Raw genomic sequence first — 12,896 nt, 5'->3', positions numbered from 1 at the left:
ATCCTGCAGTAGTCCCTGCAGGACACTCTAATATGCATACAGTAACAATGCAGAGAACAGTATCTAGAGACCGTTGCAATGATGCTGTCCAGCCATTAATATGGACATAAAGGCCTTCTGTTCTTTAACAGCAGGTGAAAGAGTCATCTCTCAGATTCCAACCCTGCCAAGTCTCAAGAGTGGAAAATCAATACTCTTCATCAAATCAGGAAGTCTATCATGACTTTAGACACCCCCTAATCTAAAAACGGTTTGCTGTGCTTTTCTAGCAGAGACACATTCATTGAAACGGAATGGAATACAGCCTTTAGGCTTTATCTAAAAAACAAAGGAGATTTGGGCTCCCTCTGTGACTCCATATGGCTCATTAGATTCTTCACCCAAGAAATTCAAAGCTGAAGATCCATCTAGCTGAAACAGCAGAGCAGATCTGGTACCCTGCTCTGTTGAAAAAAAATATTTCTGCAATGAAAAACTCCTTGGATTTATTATGTGGGGGAGAAGCCACAAACATGCCTGACATTAGTATGCCCCATCTTACAGGATCACTAAACATGACCTTGAATTATTACAAAATGCATGCTTATAAGCAAGGTCTCTTTTAGACGACTGGGGCACCAACAAGCTTTTTTGTTTTGTTCTGTTTTAATTTTAGACACAAAATCTGTTTTGTCTGTACAGTAATAGCACAATTAATTATTAGTATATTGCCCCAGCTGTTCCTACAAGGTTATTATAGTTCACTTATCTTTATCTGTTACCATTTCAGAGTACTGAGCTTATCTTTGGGAAATCTGCAGCAAGACAAATATTTTCCTTAAAATGTCTCATTTTAAAACAAACTGGAAACAGAATCTGGACTCACACTAGTGACTTTGCGGTATATCTGAGCAGCATTCTGACACTCAGAGTAGGGGTATTCTGAGGTGGCCATCTCTAGCATACACATGCCGAAGGCGTAGACATCCACAGCCTCATCGTAGTGTTCTTCATACATCTCTGGAGCCATGAACTCTGGGGTACCTGAACAGAGAGGAATGTCCAGTGGATATGTAATTTACTTCTTTAGCTTAAGAACCATTAATCCGCCACATTACATTTCAGTCTCCTACCTATGACGCTCTTAGCAAAGGAAGCCGCCTTGAGTGTCGCCAGTCCTAAATCTCCTATCTTGACCGAGCCTGTAGGTCCAGTGATAAAGATGTTATCACATTTGAGGTCTCTATGGATGATGGGAGGGGTTCTGGTGTGGAGAAAGTGAAGGCCTTTCAGGATCTGTCTGCACCAGCTCCTCAGCACCTTGGGCTTCATTACCTTGAAACGCTTTAGATAGCTGTAGGAAAGAGAGGAAAACATATTATCTGACAATTATATGTTTCAAAATTGATTTTCTGTAAAAACACAAGGTAAGGTCACAGTAACCAGTGTAAAAAAATCTGTCAGAATTTCAAAACAGTTTATCTTTGGATATATTGATGCCAGATTGACAAGGAGAAAGTTGACATATGATGTCAGCTTGTGTTTCTAGAGTTACATGTGTTTATAGACACGTTAGGAATGGTTAATCTGTAGTATCTGTTAAAGGGAGTTTGGAGCAGGGTGCTTTTAATTTAATTATAAATAATTATATGCATAATCTTTTACCACTCTAGAATCTCTAGGTAATTGCTAAAGTATTATATGGTTGTTTGACATTCACTGATGTTAGTTATTAGTTTGATTAATGGTTTATTAACCTGTTCATTGATTACTGACGCTGGCTGATCAGGCCAATTATTAGCTAATTGTACTCTGTTTCTAATGGCAGTATGCTGTTAACAGTTGCCCTTCCTAATTAAACATGATGTACTTTTTATTTATGATGTTATTAATGACTCCTGGTGAAACATAGTTTGGAGACAGACTCTGATTACTCCTAGTGAAAAATCTTGTTGTGTGTGACCCCTCTCACTGATGTTTTTTTCCCCCACTTATGTGTCAGAGAAGTTGTCTGTACAATTATCTGCCTTCATAAGTACTCACGTTTTTAGTGTTCCTGACGTCATGAGCTCTGTTACTAAAACAATGCACTTCTTCCCTTTAACGGGTGACTCCCAAAAGTCATAGAAACGAACAATGTTGGGATGTTGAAGACCCTTCAACATCTCTGCTTCCTCCTTAAAGCGCTGACGTTCCACTTTTGACAGCTTACGATCCTAGAAGAAAGACGACAGAAAAAAATACTTAATGTGAAGCCCTAATGATGAGGTACTATCATATTTGCTTCACAGGAACTACCAGATGGAAGAGGCTGTCATCTTGGAGGCACTTCCCTGCATATTTTCAATTGATGCATCCAATATGTTTTAGCAATAGCAATCCGGAAAGACAGAGTGAGAGAGGGAGGTTAGTGTCAGTCTTTAAGCCATATATGCATCTCTAATTGGACCATATGTATATCAAAGCTAATGATGACAGTCATTTTGTGTGTGCGTGTGTGGGGGGAATCCAGATCAAGTGGCTTTCTCAAACAGAAACAAGATTCAGCCTAAATATCATTCATGTGTATGATATTTATAGTATCTTTAAAGCATAACACCAGATGTAACCTTCCACTCATCAGTTTTAATTTATCCAGAAACAAAGAGGCTGTGTAATGAGACATTAAAAGGGTGACAACCACTGTGACACTGGGGGGAGAACGAACCCACACATTAACATGGTCACACCCTTTACACACTGCAGCTAAAGGTTATGTGTCATCGATCTCTTCCGTCTCCTTCACTTGCTTGCTCACTCTCTCATCCTCTACCTTATGCTCCTTTCCCCCCCTCCCCCATATCTGCAATCCGTCTCCCTCTCTGCACCCCGGACATCAACCACTCCCTTCTCCCAACATCCCCTGCACACACAGAAACATCTTCGGTAACCGCTCCCTCTCAATGCCTTCCCTCTCCAATTCTCTATAAGGCTGCCCCAACTCTGAGAACACCTTGCTCTAGGTACCGCCAGGGGTTTCTTTACTGCGATTTCCCTTTTTTTTTTTTTTTTTTTTAAAACCACCACAGCAACGACTTACGTAACAAGCACACACGTGCACTCAGCACTAAGCATGGACTGGAAGCACGACCCCACCCCTCACAGAGACGGACGACACGGACGGTGGAATGCAACGAACACAACCTAGCGAGATCTAATCAATTTAATTATTCAACCTCAGTGAACTGCCAGTGAGATGTAACAACACAAAATAAGACTAAATACCCTAAAAATTAACAATGAAGCAAGATGTGCTGTGATGCAATGTGCTGAAGAGTGAAGTGATATCATGATAAAGCATTGTGTGTGTGTGAATGTGGCATATCGGGTTTTGTGTGCAAGTGTGTGGGGGGTGGGGATTTTCACTGCACTCTTCTAAAGTCCCATGAATAATTCAGTTCTGCAGAGAACCCTTTCTACTGAGGCAAGCTGAGCAATGGAAGGCTTGGGCCAAGTTGGGCTGGGTTCTTCCCAAGTGCTCTTTGCTGCACAAGAACAGCACATGGACTGGAGTTTACCTGAAACACAGGTCTAAAAGGAGAGAGAGTGAGGAATGAGACAGCTTGAAGTATATTTCCACCCTCAAGCCATCTTCTCCCCCACATGACTTTTTGCCCCATCCTCTCATCATTTCTACGCTCATCTTTCAGGAATCCTGCTTCTATTCATAAATACCCCCTTACCCCCACCACATAGTGTTCCCCAAGTCCCAATCACACTCCCCACACACACACCTCCATTTGCTCTCCCACTTCTGTTTTCTCTCTCTCAGCAGACACTGGGGCTTCTGCATAATTCAGAAGCCACAAGTAGGCTCAGAGGTGTTGTGCACAGCATGGCGAGATACACAGACAGATACATATGCACATTGAGACACTGGAAGAATGTCACTCCCAGTCCCAAGGCACACACACATACATATTCACTCACACACACACACACACACACACACACACACACACCAGACAACAGATATCACAGACGCATCAATATATGAGGCTCATTAACTGCTTCATCGTTACTGTGAGGGATGTGAGCTTTTAACAAATACAACTCATTATTACATTACATTTGAAATTCGAGTGGTGCTGCACACAGATCATCTAGTGTTTGTGTGCATGAATGTTTTCAGGATCTTATCAAGTGTGTACTGTACACTTGGCTTAAAGAAAAGGCTCAGCTGGCCACAGCAGAGTGAGGAGCCGCCCAGGCGAGGTTAAACACACACAAAGAAAAACCATACCGGGCAGCAGGGACAGGAAAAATAGATTGTGACATTAGCAGGAAGCAATCTATAAAGACGCGCTCCACTACGCTGCCACCCACTACATCTGTGTGCTGAGCTCTATTAGTTCCACAGCTCTGGTAGCTCATACAGCAAAACAGACATTTCAGACTGAGATACAAAAAAAAAGGAGGCCCCTGAGGAAGAAGACCAGGTAATAGATTAAAATATTAGTCCTGGGAACGTTGCAGGCAAAAACACCATGTAATTGCAAAACTATGTGTTCAAGTCAAGTTCCTGGCCTAATGTCACATGTTATCTTTAATACATACTGTCCATTTAAGAAGAAAGCGCCCTTATTGTGGAGAGATGGCTATCAGCTCTGCTACTTTACCTGAGGATCTCAGGGTAGATAAAAAGCTATAAGACTTACAGTTCCCAGTAAGGGGAGCTAACTGGTTTTATATAAAAGGCTTGAGTTGTTTCTCTATCAGATAATGAAATAATCAGCAATGCATAATATAACGGGTGGTGTGTGGCACATACACTGCCTTAGTTTGGAACTGGCATTACACTGAGGCCACCTATGCTACAGAATGTACGGTATGCACTGGTAGATGGTATCACTCCAGGTACATTACAGTGCCAGCAAAGTGGATATTATGTTAGTAGTCCTAGCCAAGCCTACTTTTATATACCAACATTTATCTGGACACAATACATCTTGAGTTTCTAAGCACAACATACAGGAAAGAAAATTCCATTTAATTGGTGAATCATTGATACATAAGTAGCTTGGAGATTATTGAAGAATGTGATGTGAAAAAAAAGCCTGGAAGCTTGTCTGTGTAATGCAGTTAGCACTGCTAATCAAGCTTGATTAGTGGCCTATCAAACCCATGCAGAGAACAGAGAAAACACACCATGCAACATAAATCTGCCAAACTATCAGGAATATCCAGCTCACCAATAAACACAAGAACTAAACAGCAGAGAGCTCTACAAGCATGCCAAAGGATTTACCATTACATTGGAATTTCTACCATGAACAGAAGCGTAAAAAAACAAAAACAACTTGCTATACTCAAACAACATTACAAACATAAGGTGTGCACAAACTCACAGTACAGGCTCAATAGTGTGTAGCTAGATGAATCAAAACATTGTTTCACTAACAGAATGACGCAGCCAATTTTTCCTCAGGGGGCCCACTTTTTGCTTGATAAAAACAAAAGGATTATGGAAAGGATGAGGGTCTACTATTGATTAACTACTGATAGACTCAAATTGCCCCCCGTAGGGTGGAGCTGTAGAGCAGTTGGGCTATAGAGTGTTGAGGCAGGCTCTCTCTCTCTGGAGCATCAATATAAGAGACAACTGACAGGCTCACACGAGCACACACAAGTGAATGATGGAGTTCTCAGGCAGGGAAAACTTTATGAACACAAATTCTGAAGCCCAAAACTTTCTCACACTCACACACAGACACACACACACACACACACACACACACACACACACACACAGAGTTTCACGTACAAATTGCTTTAAAGATGCAAAAAAGGTGAGTCATGACATTTATCAAGATGGATTCTTCCCATCTCATAACTTAAACCGCATACCCCAAATTAAAGGTGTGAATAATCTTATACAAGCCTTCAGCCTAGAAGGATACGAGCAGATTTCAGTAGGCTTTAAGCAGGTTAACAGACTTTTTAAGTTCTTATTTTTTTGGTCTTTATGCCTTTATTTGAAAGATACAGCTGAAGACAGACAGGAAAGCTGGGTAGAGAGAGAGGGGATGACACACAGCAAAGGGCTGCAGGTCGGATTCGAACCTGGGCCGCTGTAGTATATGGGTCACCAGCTCTACCGACTGAGCTTACCAGGCACCCAGGTTAACAGACTTTAAATTAAATTATTGCCTTACCGTAAAATGTCAGTTTGGTACAAGATGTTCTGTTCGGTATGTGACTTCTTCGGTTTGGTATGCCCTGTGACCCAAACAAATACTGTCAAAACAGTCCAGTTATGTCTACTACTCCCACACAAGGGGGCAGAAATACTATGTGCTAGTTTTACCAACAAAGATTTGGCAATGCACCAGTTAATGTCTATCATCTGTAGCATGCTTGTCAGCTTAGCCCAGTTAGCCAGGTTATCCCAGCTCATGTAGTTTCGCTGCCATCCATATGGCACACAAGTGAGAGACCAGAGCTGGAGAATTCTCCCATGACATTCAGATCAACTGTATGGGAGCATTATGGTTTCCCGATTAGTCTCGCAAAAGTGGAAAGCGATACCAAACTGTATGCTGACATGTCAGTGGAAAAACTTAAAAACATGTGATTTATTATATTTATTTACAGCATCACCCAAATGTGTCAATTAGCAAAACCAAACAAACACACAAACACAAACAGTCTTTCTCTCCACACAGCGTTCAAGCTGCCTCTTGCTACAAATTTTGATTTGTTTTCCCTACTGTACTGAAAAAATACCAAAAATGTACCGAACTGTGACCCCAAAACCGAAGTACATACCAAACTGTGAATTTTGTTACACCCTATTATAAATGATAAAAAACAATCTGCCTTACTTGGCCTTCACACAAACACTGTACAGGACTGTATCATTATTTTAAATGCCAGAAGACCTTTCTGGCCTCTATGAAATGAGGTCTTTTACTTTTGTCCTAGTGCTCATACACACACACTATGCAAATAGAAAAGGCCAATAGCACAGCACAGAACCATAGCTGACCAAAGTCACCAATTAGACACCATGCAATCCATCTCATCTAGCACTCCTTATTCTCACAATACCCCTGATGACATCGACAGTTCACAAGTTCAGTGAAGCTGGGAGTGGAGTAAACCTATTAGGAGATCAACAGGTTTCAGCATTAGTCCTAATTATGGCAGCCAAATTACGCTTAAGAAAAAAAAAAGGAAAAAAATTCAACCACAGCTTTGTGTGGCTAATTATAATTTCCTCTTTGCCCCATTAACCTGGCCTCATCTTGATCCCTGGTTAACAAGTAGCAGATTAGCATAATTTGGGCCTATTAACAATAGTGTGACAGGGATTTATATTAAACAACTTGTCAACAACTTCTGCAGTAAAACTTAGCTAAACCCAGCATACTCCATATGTGTCACAACATTTGGCTAGGGCAATTAAGAAAGAAAAAAATTTACAAACTAAACCGGAAATCATTAAAGACATTTAAAAAGGTAAAACTGTAAAGATTTGTCTCACTCACACATACTGGATTGCTGGCCACACTGAAACCACCGGGCAACCAGGCCTTAATAGGGATGTAAAGATACACTGAACCCATGATTTGATATGATACTGGGTTCATAATATGATTTTCTTTTACAAAATTAGACTGGTAGGTAAAATCTTCAAATATTTGTATCGCAACATATCATTACCTTGCCCAGCCTTAGTATAGCTTTTTAACACTGCAATGTGAAGTCACAATAATGTCAGTTTTTTATTGATCCATGCAGGACGATTCTCTTTACTAGAGGTCAGAATGAGACAGAGCACCACCCCTAAAGCTTTGTCTCATCCACAGCTCATTTACACATTTTAACAATGAGGATGTTTGTAATCCTGGGGCATGAACCCTGGTTGCCAGGTTGAAGGAGGTATGTTAAATTACTTGGCCACCCTGCCACCCTCTGCACCAATCCTCAATAACAGATGAGTATTGCAGTGCTTCCGCTGCCGTAACAAAAGCTGGTGCAGGGCGAGCCATGAGCCAGCAGACTGCTTGCAGCTGAATTGTGTCCCATCAGTCATGACTGCAGGAGAATTTGGCCATCAGCTGTGCCAATGTGTTATCTCTATTTCAATGTTACCCTACCATGCAGCCACTCTACACCCAAGCTGTGCTAATTGGCACACTGGCACTAAGGATGCCACAGTATAATATTTTAAATGAAGCGGAGCTGGTGAGATTTCTGAAGTCTAAGAGGAGAGAAAAAAATAAGCATATAACACCCAGCCTTGTCAAGCCTGAAAGACAGGAGCACCGTCAAAGATGACAAGCCACCGTGATAATAAGACAATACTGTTAACATCAGCCTATGACTGAATGACTACTACTGTTTGGGTGGGAAAGGAGTGAGATAAGAGAAATGGGAGAATCTTTGAGAAGGAGATGAATGACAGCACCACACCCCCAACAGCAGTCTTTAACACTTTTGACTAATATTAACTGTAAATGAACAATAGTAAAAGGAGTTTCTGTTTGTTGTTGTGATTGTGACCAAGAGTTAGCCAATGTGGATTAGGGCATACAAACCTCCTGTGAATCTCTTTCCTGTCACAGACTAAATGCGTAGGCTGACAAACAAACAGTTCTTTGACACAGAGACAAAAAACAAAAATTTCTGATTACACACTTGCTTCCTCATAGACTAATGCTGCTTATGCAACGGCCATGACAACTACAAACTTATCACATCTTTGTTTAGAGCATGACTGACGCTGGATTTTTTAGGGTTGGGTTGATAGCAATATTTTTGTTTTAAAAAATCAGATAAGTGTCTGGCAGTATGTTCTTTTTTTTTTTTAGATACAAAAATTACAATTCTGAACTAGGATTTCTCAAGTCATTTAATAACTTTTTAGTCAGAAAAGAGGGGAAATGGCCATCATAATCTAACAATAGAAAAGCCAACTACTGACATGAACAAAACAAAAGTAGCAAATCCCCACATTTGAGAAACTAGAACCATAAAATGCTTGTTTTGGTTGTTATTTGATTTGACTAATAGACTAATCGACTAATCTTTTCAGCAGTAAAGCCAATATCTGATTATACAGGCCTTCCAATATATTGGCAATCTTCTAAAACTAGAGACAGAGAGAAGGGTCAGATGGTGTTCTAATGATTGTTGAAGGAATACAGCCTCCTCCACTAACATATAAAATGAATATACTTCTATGAAATAACACCTTAACCTCCAGGGGAAAAGCAGAGCCACATACTGAATGATTGTGATTATTGTTTAGGCAGTTGTCTAATGACTTAATTGATTACAAGACAAGACGCTCAAACTCTAACCCGAAATCTTTGTGGCTGACCACATCAGCTAAACAACATTCTGGGGGAAACCTTGGCATCTCCATCGGATGCACTGCAAACAGACTCGTTAACCTCTCTCTAATAATACACAGGGCCTGGGAGCAGGGTAAGTCACTGAGAATCAAAGTATCCTAATCACCGGTCTGCTTGACACACACCTTCAGTAGTGCTGAAACTATTAGTGGCTTAATTAGATGGTCAGCTGATTATTAATACTCCTATTATAATAATCACTGACATCAATTATCCGTTATTGTGATTCTGTAGTCAAGCAGCAAAGATCAAAATAGGCCATGGTTGCTGTTAACCAGTGTGCCCAGCAGAACCCAGGAGCACGACAGCTGGTGGTGACATCTTCAACACACACTCCTGCACAGGCACCAAACATGGTAACACACAGATACTCAAAGCCATTGTAAATCCATACAACAACTAATACAGCTAGTTACAAATAGCTGTGGTGCTATGATACCCAGGGTGGCAACTTCACCCAGCTGCTCTGAATTTGAGACAAATATTCACAAATGTGCTCAATGCCCATATAAATGACTAAAGCCTAATGAAGCCAGCGTAGACTGGTGCAAGCCAGAAAGTGAGGGTGTGGGAGGTAGGCAGTCTTGTACATGTGCCCCTTTTTCTCACTGATGAGGGTTGAAGCTGAGACACGGCAGAGTAGAGTGGTGCTCTGGGTAAAAATGTCCTCAGCCGAACTGGGCAGCCTGGCCAACTCCCCTCCCTTGACCATTTTATCAGCCGCTGCAGTGTGGGGGCACAGCGCCAAAGAGACAGCCTTGATTCAGCATAATACCCTGACCCAGACTAAACACACCACACAGGCAAAACACAAGCAAGTGTTTTTCCTGTATGGAGAACTATAGGAAAGGAAAGGAAGCCTTCTTACTGTCTGAGGTCATTAATAATAAAACCAATTTCAAGAGCGCTGAGTTAAATGCATCACTGACAACCGTAACTGCAACTACAGTATTACGCTACAAAGATAGTATAGCAGCAGGATATACTAGCTTAACAGCGCTGGCCGATAAAATCATAATCACATTACTAAAAAGTAAACTTGTTAGGTTTGACAGTGGACAGAATATAGGCAACTGCTGCAGGAGGAAGGAACCAGTGATGGAGAAAAGAGTACTGGTGTTAGAGACCAACTTGTTTTCCTGTTGCCCCATACACACTGAATACAAATTTGAATACAAATTTCAAAACAGACATATGTTAGTCCAAAATGTATTTATGTTGTGCTGTTGTATAGCCACCTGTCACACACAACAGAAGATCATTTGCGTTTCTCCCTTATTTTTGTAACATTTCTTCCCATGGTGAACAGAATATCATTGACACCTTTTACTACAGGTCAACCCTGTGCAACATCACCAGAAATTACAAACTCTTAAATTACCAAACACTATCCAATAAGCATAATAAAGTTAGAATTTATCAGAAGGTTACTCGGTATTGCTTATGTTCATGCAATACACCATGTGCAGCCTATATACGGCCTTGTGCATTAACTTTAAATGTATTTTGCATAAAAATAAATTTAACTACGGTTCAGTAGGTCACACCTTTGGTACCACCGTTGCCTCATTATAAGCTGGGGGGAAAACCCTGCAAATACTCACACACACGCACGCACGCACGCACACAAACCCTTAGATGGATGTACGACATGTACATATATCCCAGCCATAATTTTAAAAGTGATTTTACTCAGACTAAACAGAAAAACTCTAATCTATCAAACAGTCCTTGAACGTAAGAGGCTTAACATATAAAATGAGCTGTCAAAATAATATGTCAACAGTTTACAGTTAGATTTAAGAAACAAGTGCTACTGTGTGGCCATTTGTTTTCCACTCATTATAACATAAATAGCTTAGTGATGCAGAGGTCAACGAGAGTGTGTATCAAAAGTATCCTTCATCTTCATACCACAGAGCCTAAGCAGGAGGCCTTAACAGGATATAGAGGTGCCCCAGATTCATTCTTCATTCAAATAACCATCTTAAATTCCAAAAGGGATTAAAGTCTTAATGAGTAGTTGTGACACTTGCTATTGTTGAGGGAGGGAAGAGGGAGGTCAAAGGCCATTTAGTTAAAAGTTCAAGGTTAAACTGCAGTGTGTACGTATGCTAAAGGTGAGTCTCTGGAGGTTGTTCACTGAATCCTGATATGATCAATGACGACAATATGATAACAATTAGTCAGATGTGATGCAATCAAAAATACAGCTGACATACATAGAGCGTCACCAAAAACTGACCAAAATACAACTGGAATTTGCTTAACAATACTCTAAACTGTGGTCCTGAAAGTGACTAAACAACCCATCTGACAAGCATTATGAGCTTCAACAAATGCATTCTGGGCTACTGCAATGTACTGTAAGGTGTTTCTTTAATTCTGTCCACCTCTGTATAATAAAGCTCTTACTACCAAGCATATTAAACTTACAGAAGTCCTCTGACTTCGAGATTTTGTTACAAATACTTATAACTGTCTCAACAAAGGGGGGGACAGACAGGGACAAATTAAATGAAAAATTGCGACTGAATGAATTAAACATGGCAATGCATTCATATAGGACATAAGGGGTCATTGAATGGTTTGATGAGAATGAAAATTATGTGAATTAATTGAACAGCTAGGGGGGAACAGAGAGGGGCTAAGAGGTTTGTGTTGGTTTTTCCTTCAAATTTTCATCCATCTGGAGATTCCATTAACTAGCCTCTTTCCAACAAGCCTGTTGGAGCAATACCACAGGCCGCATTGCTGTGGCTCTAACAGGCTTGTCCTCCTTCCCTCAGGGTCTTTGGTTGGCTGAGTGACACAGGAGCTCCGGCATGCCTGAAGATGAGGCCACTGACAAGGCATTGTTAGCTACAGCCGCTAGGTCTGGCTGCCCCTGCTTCCCCGGGCCTCCTAATGCCAAATGGGCTGTAACCAATGACCCACTTCACATCTCCAACTTTGTTTTCCTTTTTCCATCTCAGCTGTCAAGTACGGGTTGTTGTTGTTAGCGCTATACATGTTAAGTCAGTCATAAACTATGCTCAGAAACCCATTAACATCCTATAACATGGCTCCATCTAATCTACCATTACAACAAAATCCAGTGTTTGGAACCAAGAAATTGACCTAGTGACTCATGGTGTCATTTGCTGGGTTTGTTTGGTTTAAGAACTGCCAAATCTCCAGCCAACACTCAGAGACAAGCAGCTTCATATCACTGCCATGGTATCATTGTGAGTTCTGCATTCACAAGCTGAGAACCAGATTTAATCTACAGAACAACAAGCTCACTGCCAAATACCACAGAGTGGCCTGCAAAGTCAGAAGTAAACCCTGTGTCTGCAAGTGTGCGCACAGCATTCAACACTAAGATAAAAATCTATACACAGAGCCACAATTGGCAGAAACAGGAAGTTTCCAAAGTTTAAAAAATAAATTCCAGTGATAGAATGAGGCAAACAGAAACACAAGAAGTGTTTCTTCCCGACAATGAAAAACTCAACAGCCATCTTTCTCTCAGAT

At 40.9% G+C, this 12,896-nt stretch overlaps 1 protein-coding gene across 1 annotated transcript in view; it reads right to left on the bottom strand.

Moving 5' to 3' along the window:
* The window catches only part of LOC127376881 (serine/threonine-protein kinase WNK2-like), a 42,391-nt gene that overhangs the window by 25,083 nt on the left and 4,412 nt on the right, over nucleotides 1-12,896 (bottom strand). The window contains 3 exon segments of the mRNA XM_051424254.1: nucleotides 866-1,023; nucleotides 1,113-1,333; nucleotides 2,023-2,195. Of these exon segments, the coding sequence (XP_051280214.1) occupies nucleotides 866-1,023; nucleotides 1,113-1,333; nucleotides 2,023-2,195 (552 nt within the window).

The sequence above is a fragment of the Dicentrarchus labrax genome, unplaced genomic scaffold (assembly GCF_905237075.1).
Source record: "Dicentrarchus labrax unplaced genomic scaffold, dlabrax2021, whole genome shotgun sequence".
Taxonomy (NCBI): domain Eukaryota; kingdom Metazoa; phylum Chordata; class Actinopteri; family Moronidae; genus Dicentrarchus; species Dicentrarchus labrax.
This window is presented reverse-complemented; position numbering and strand designations above follow the sequence as displayed.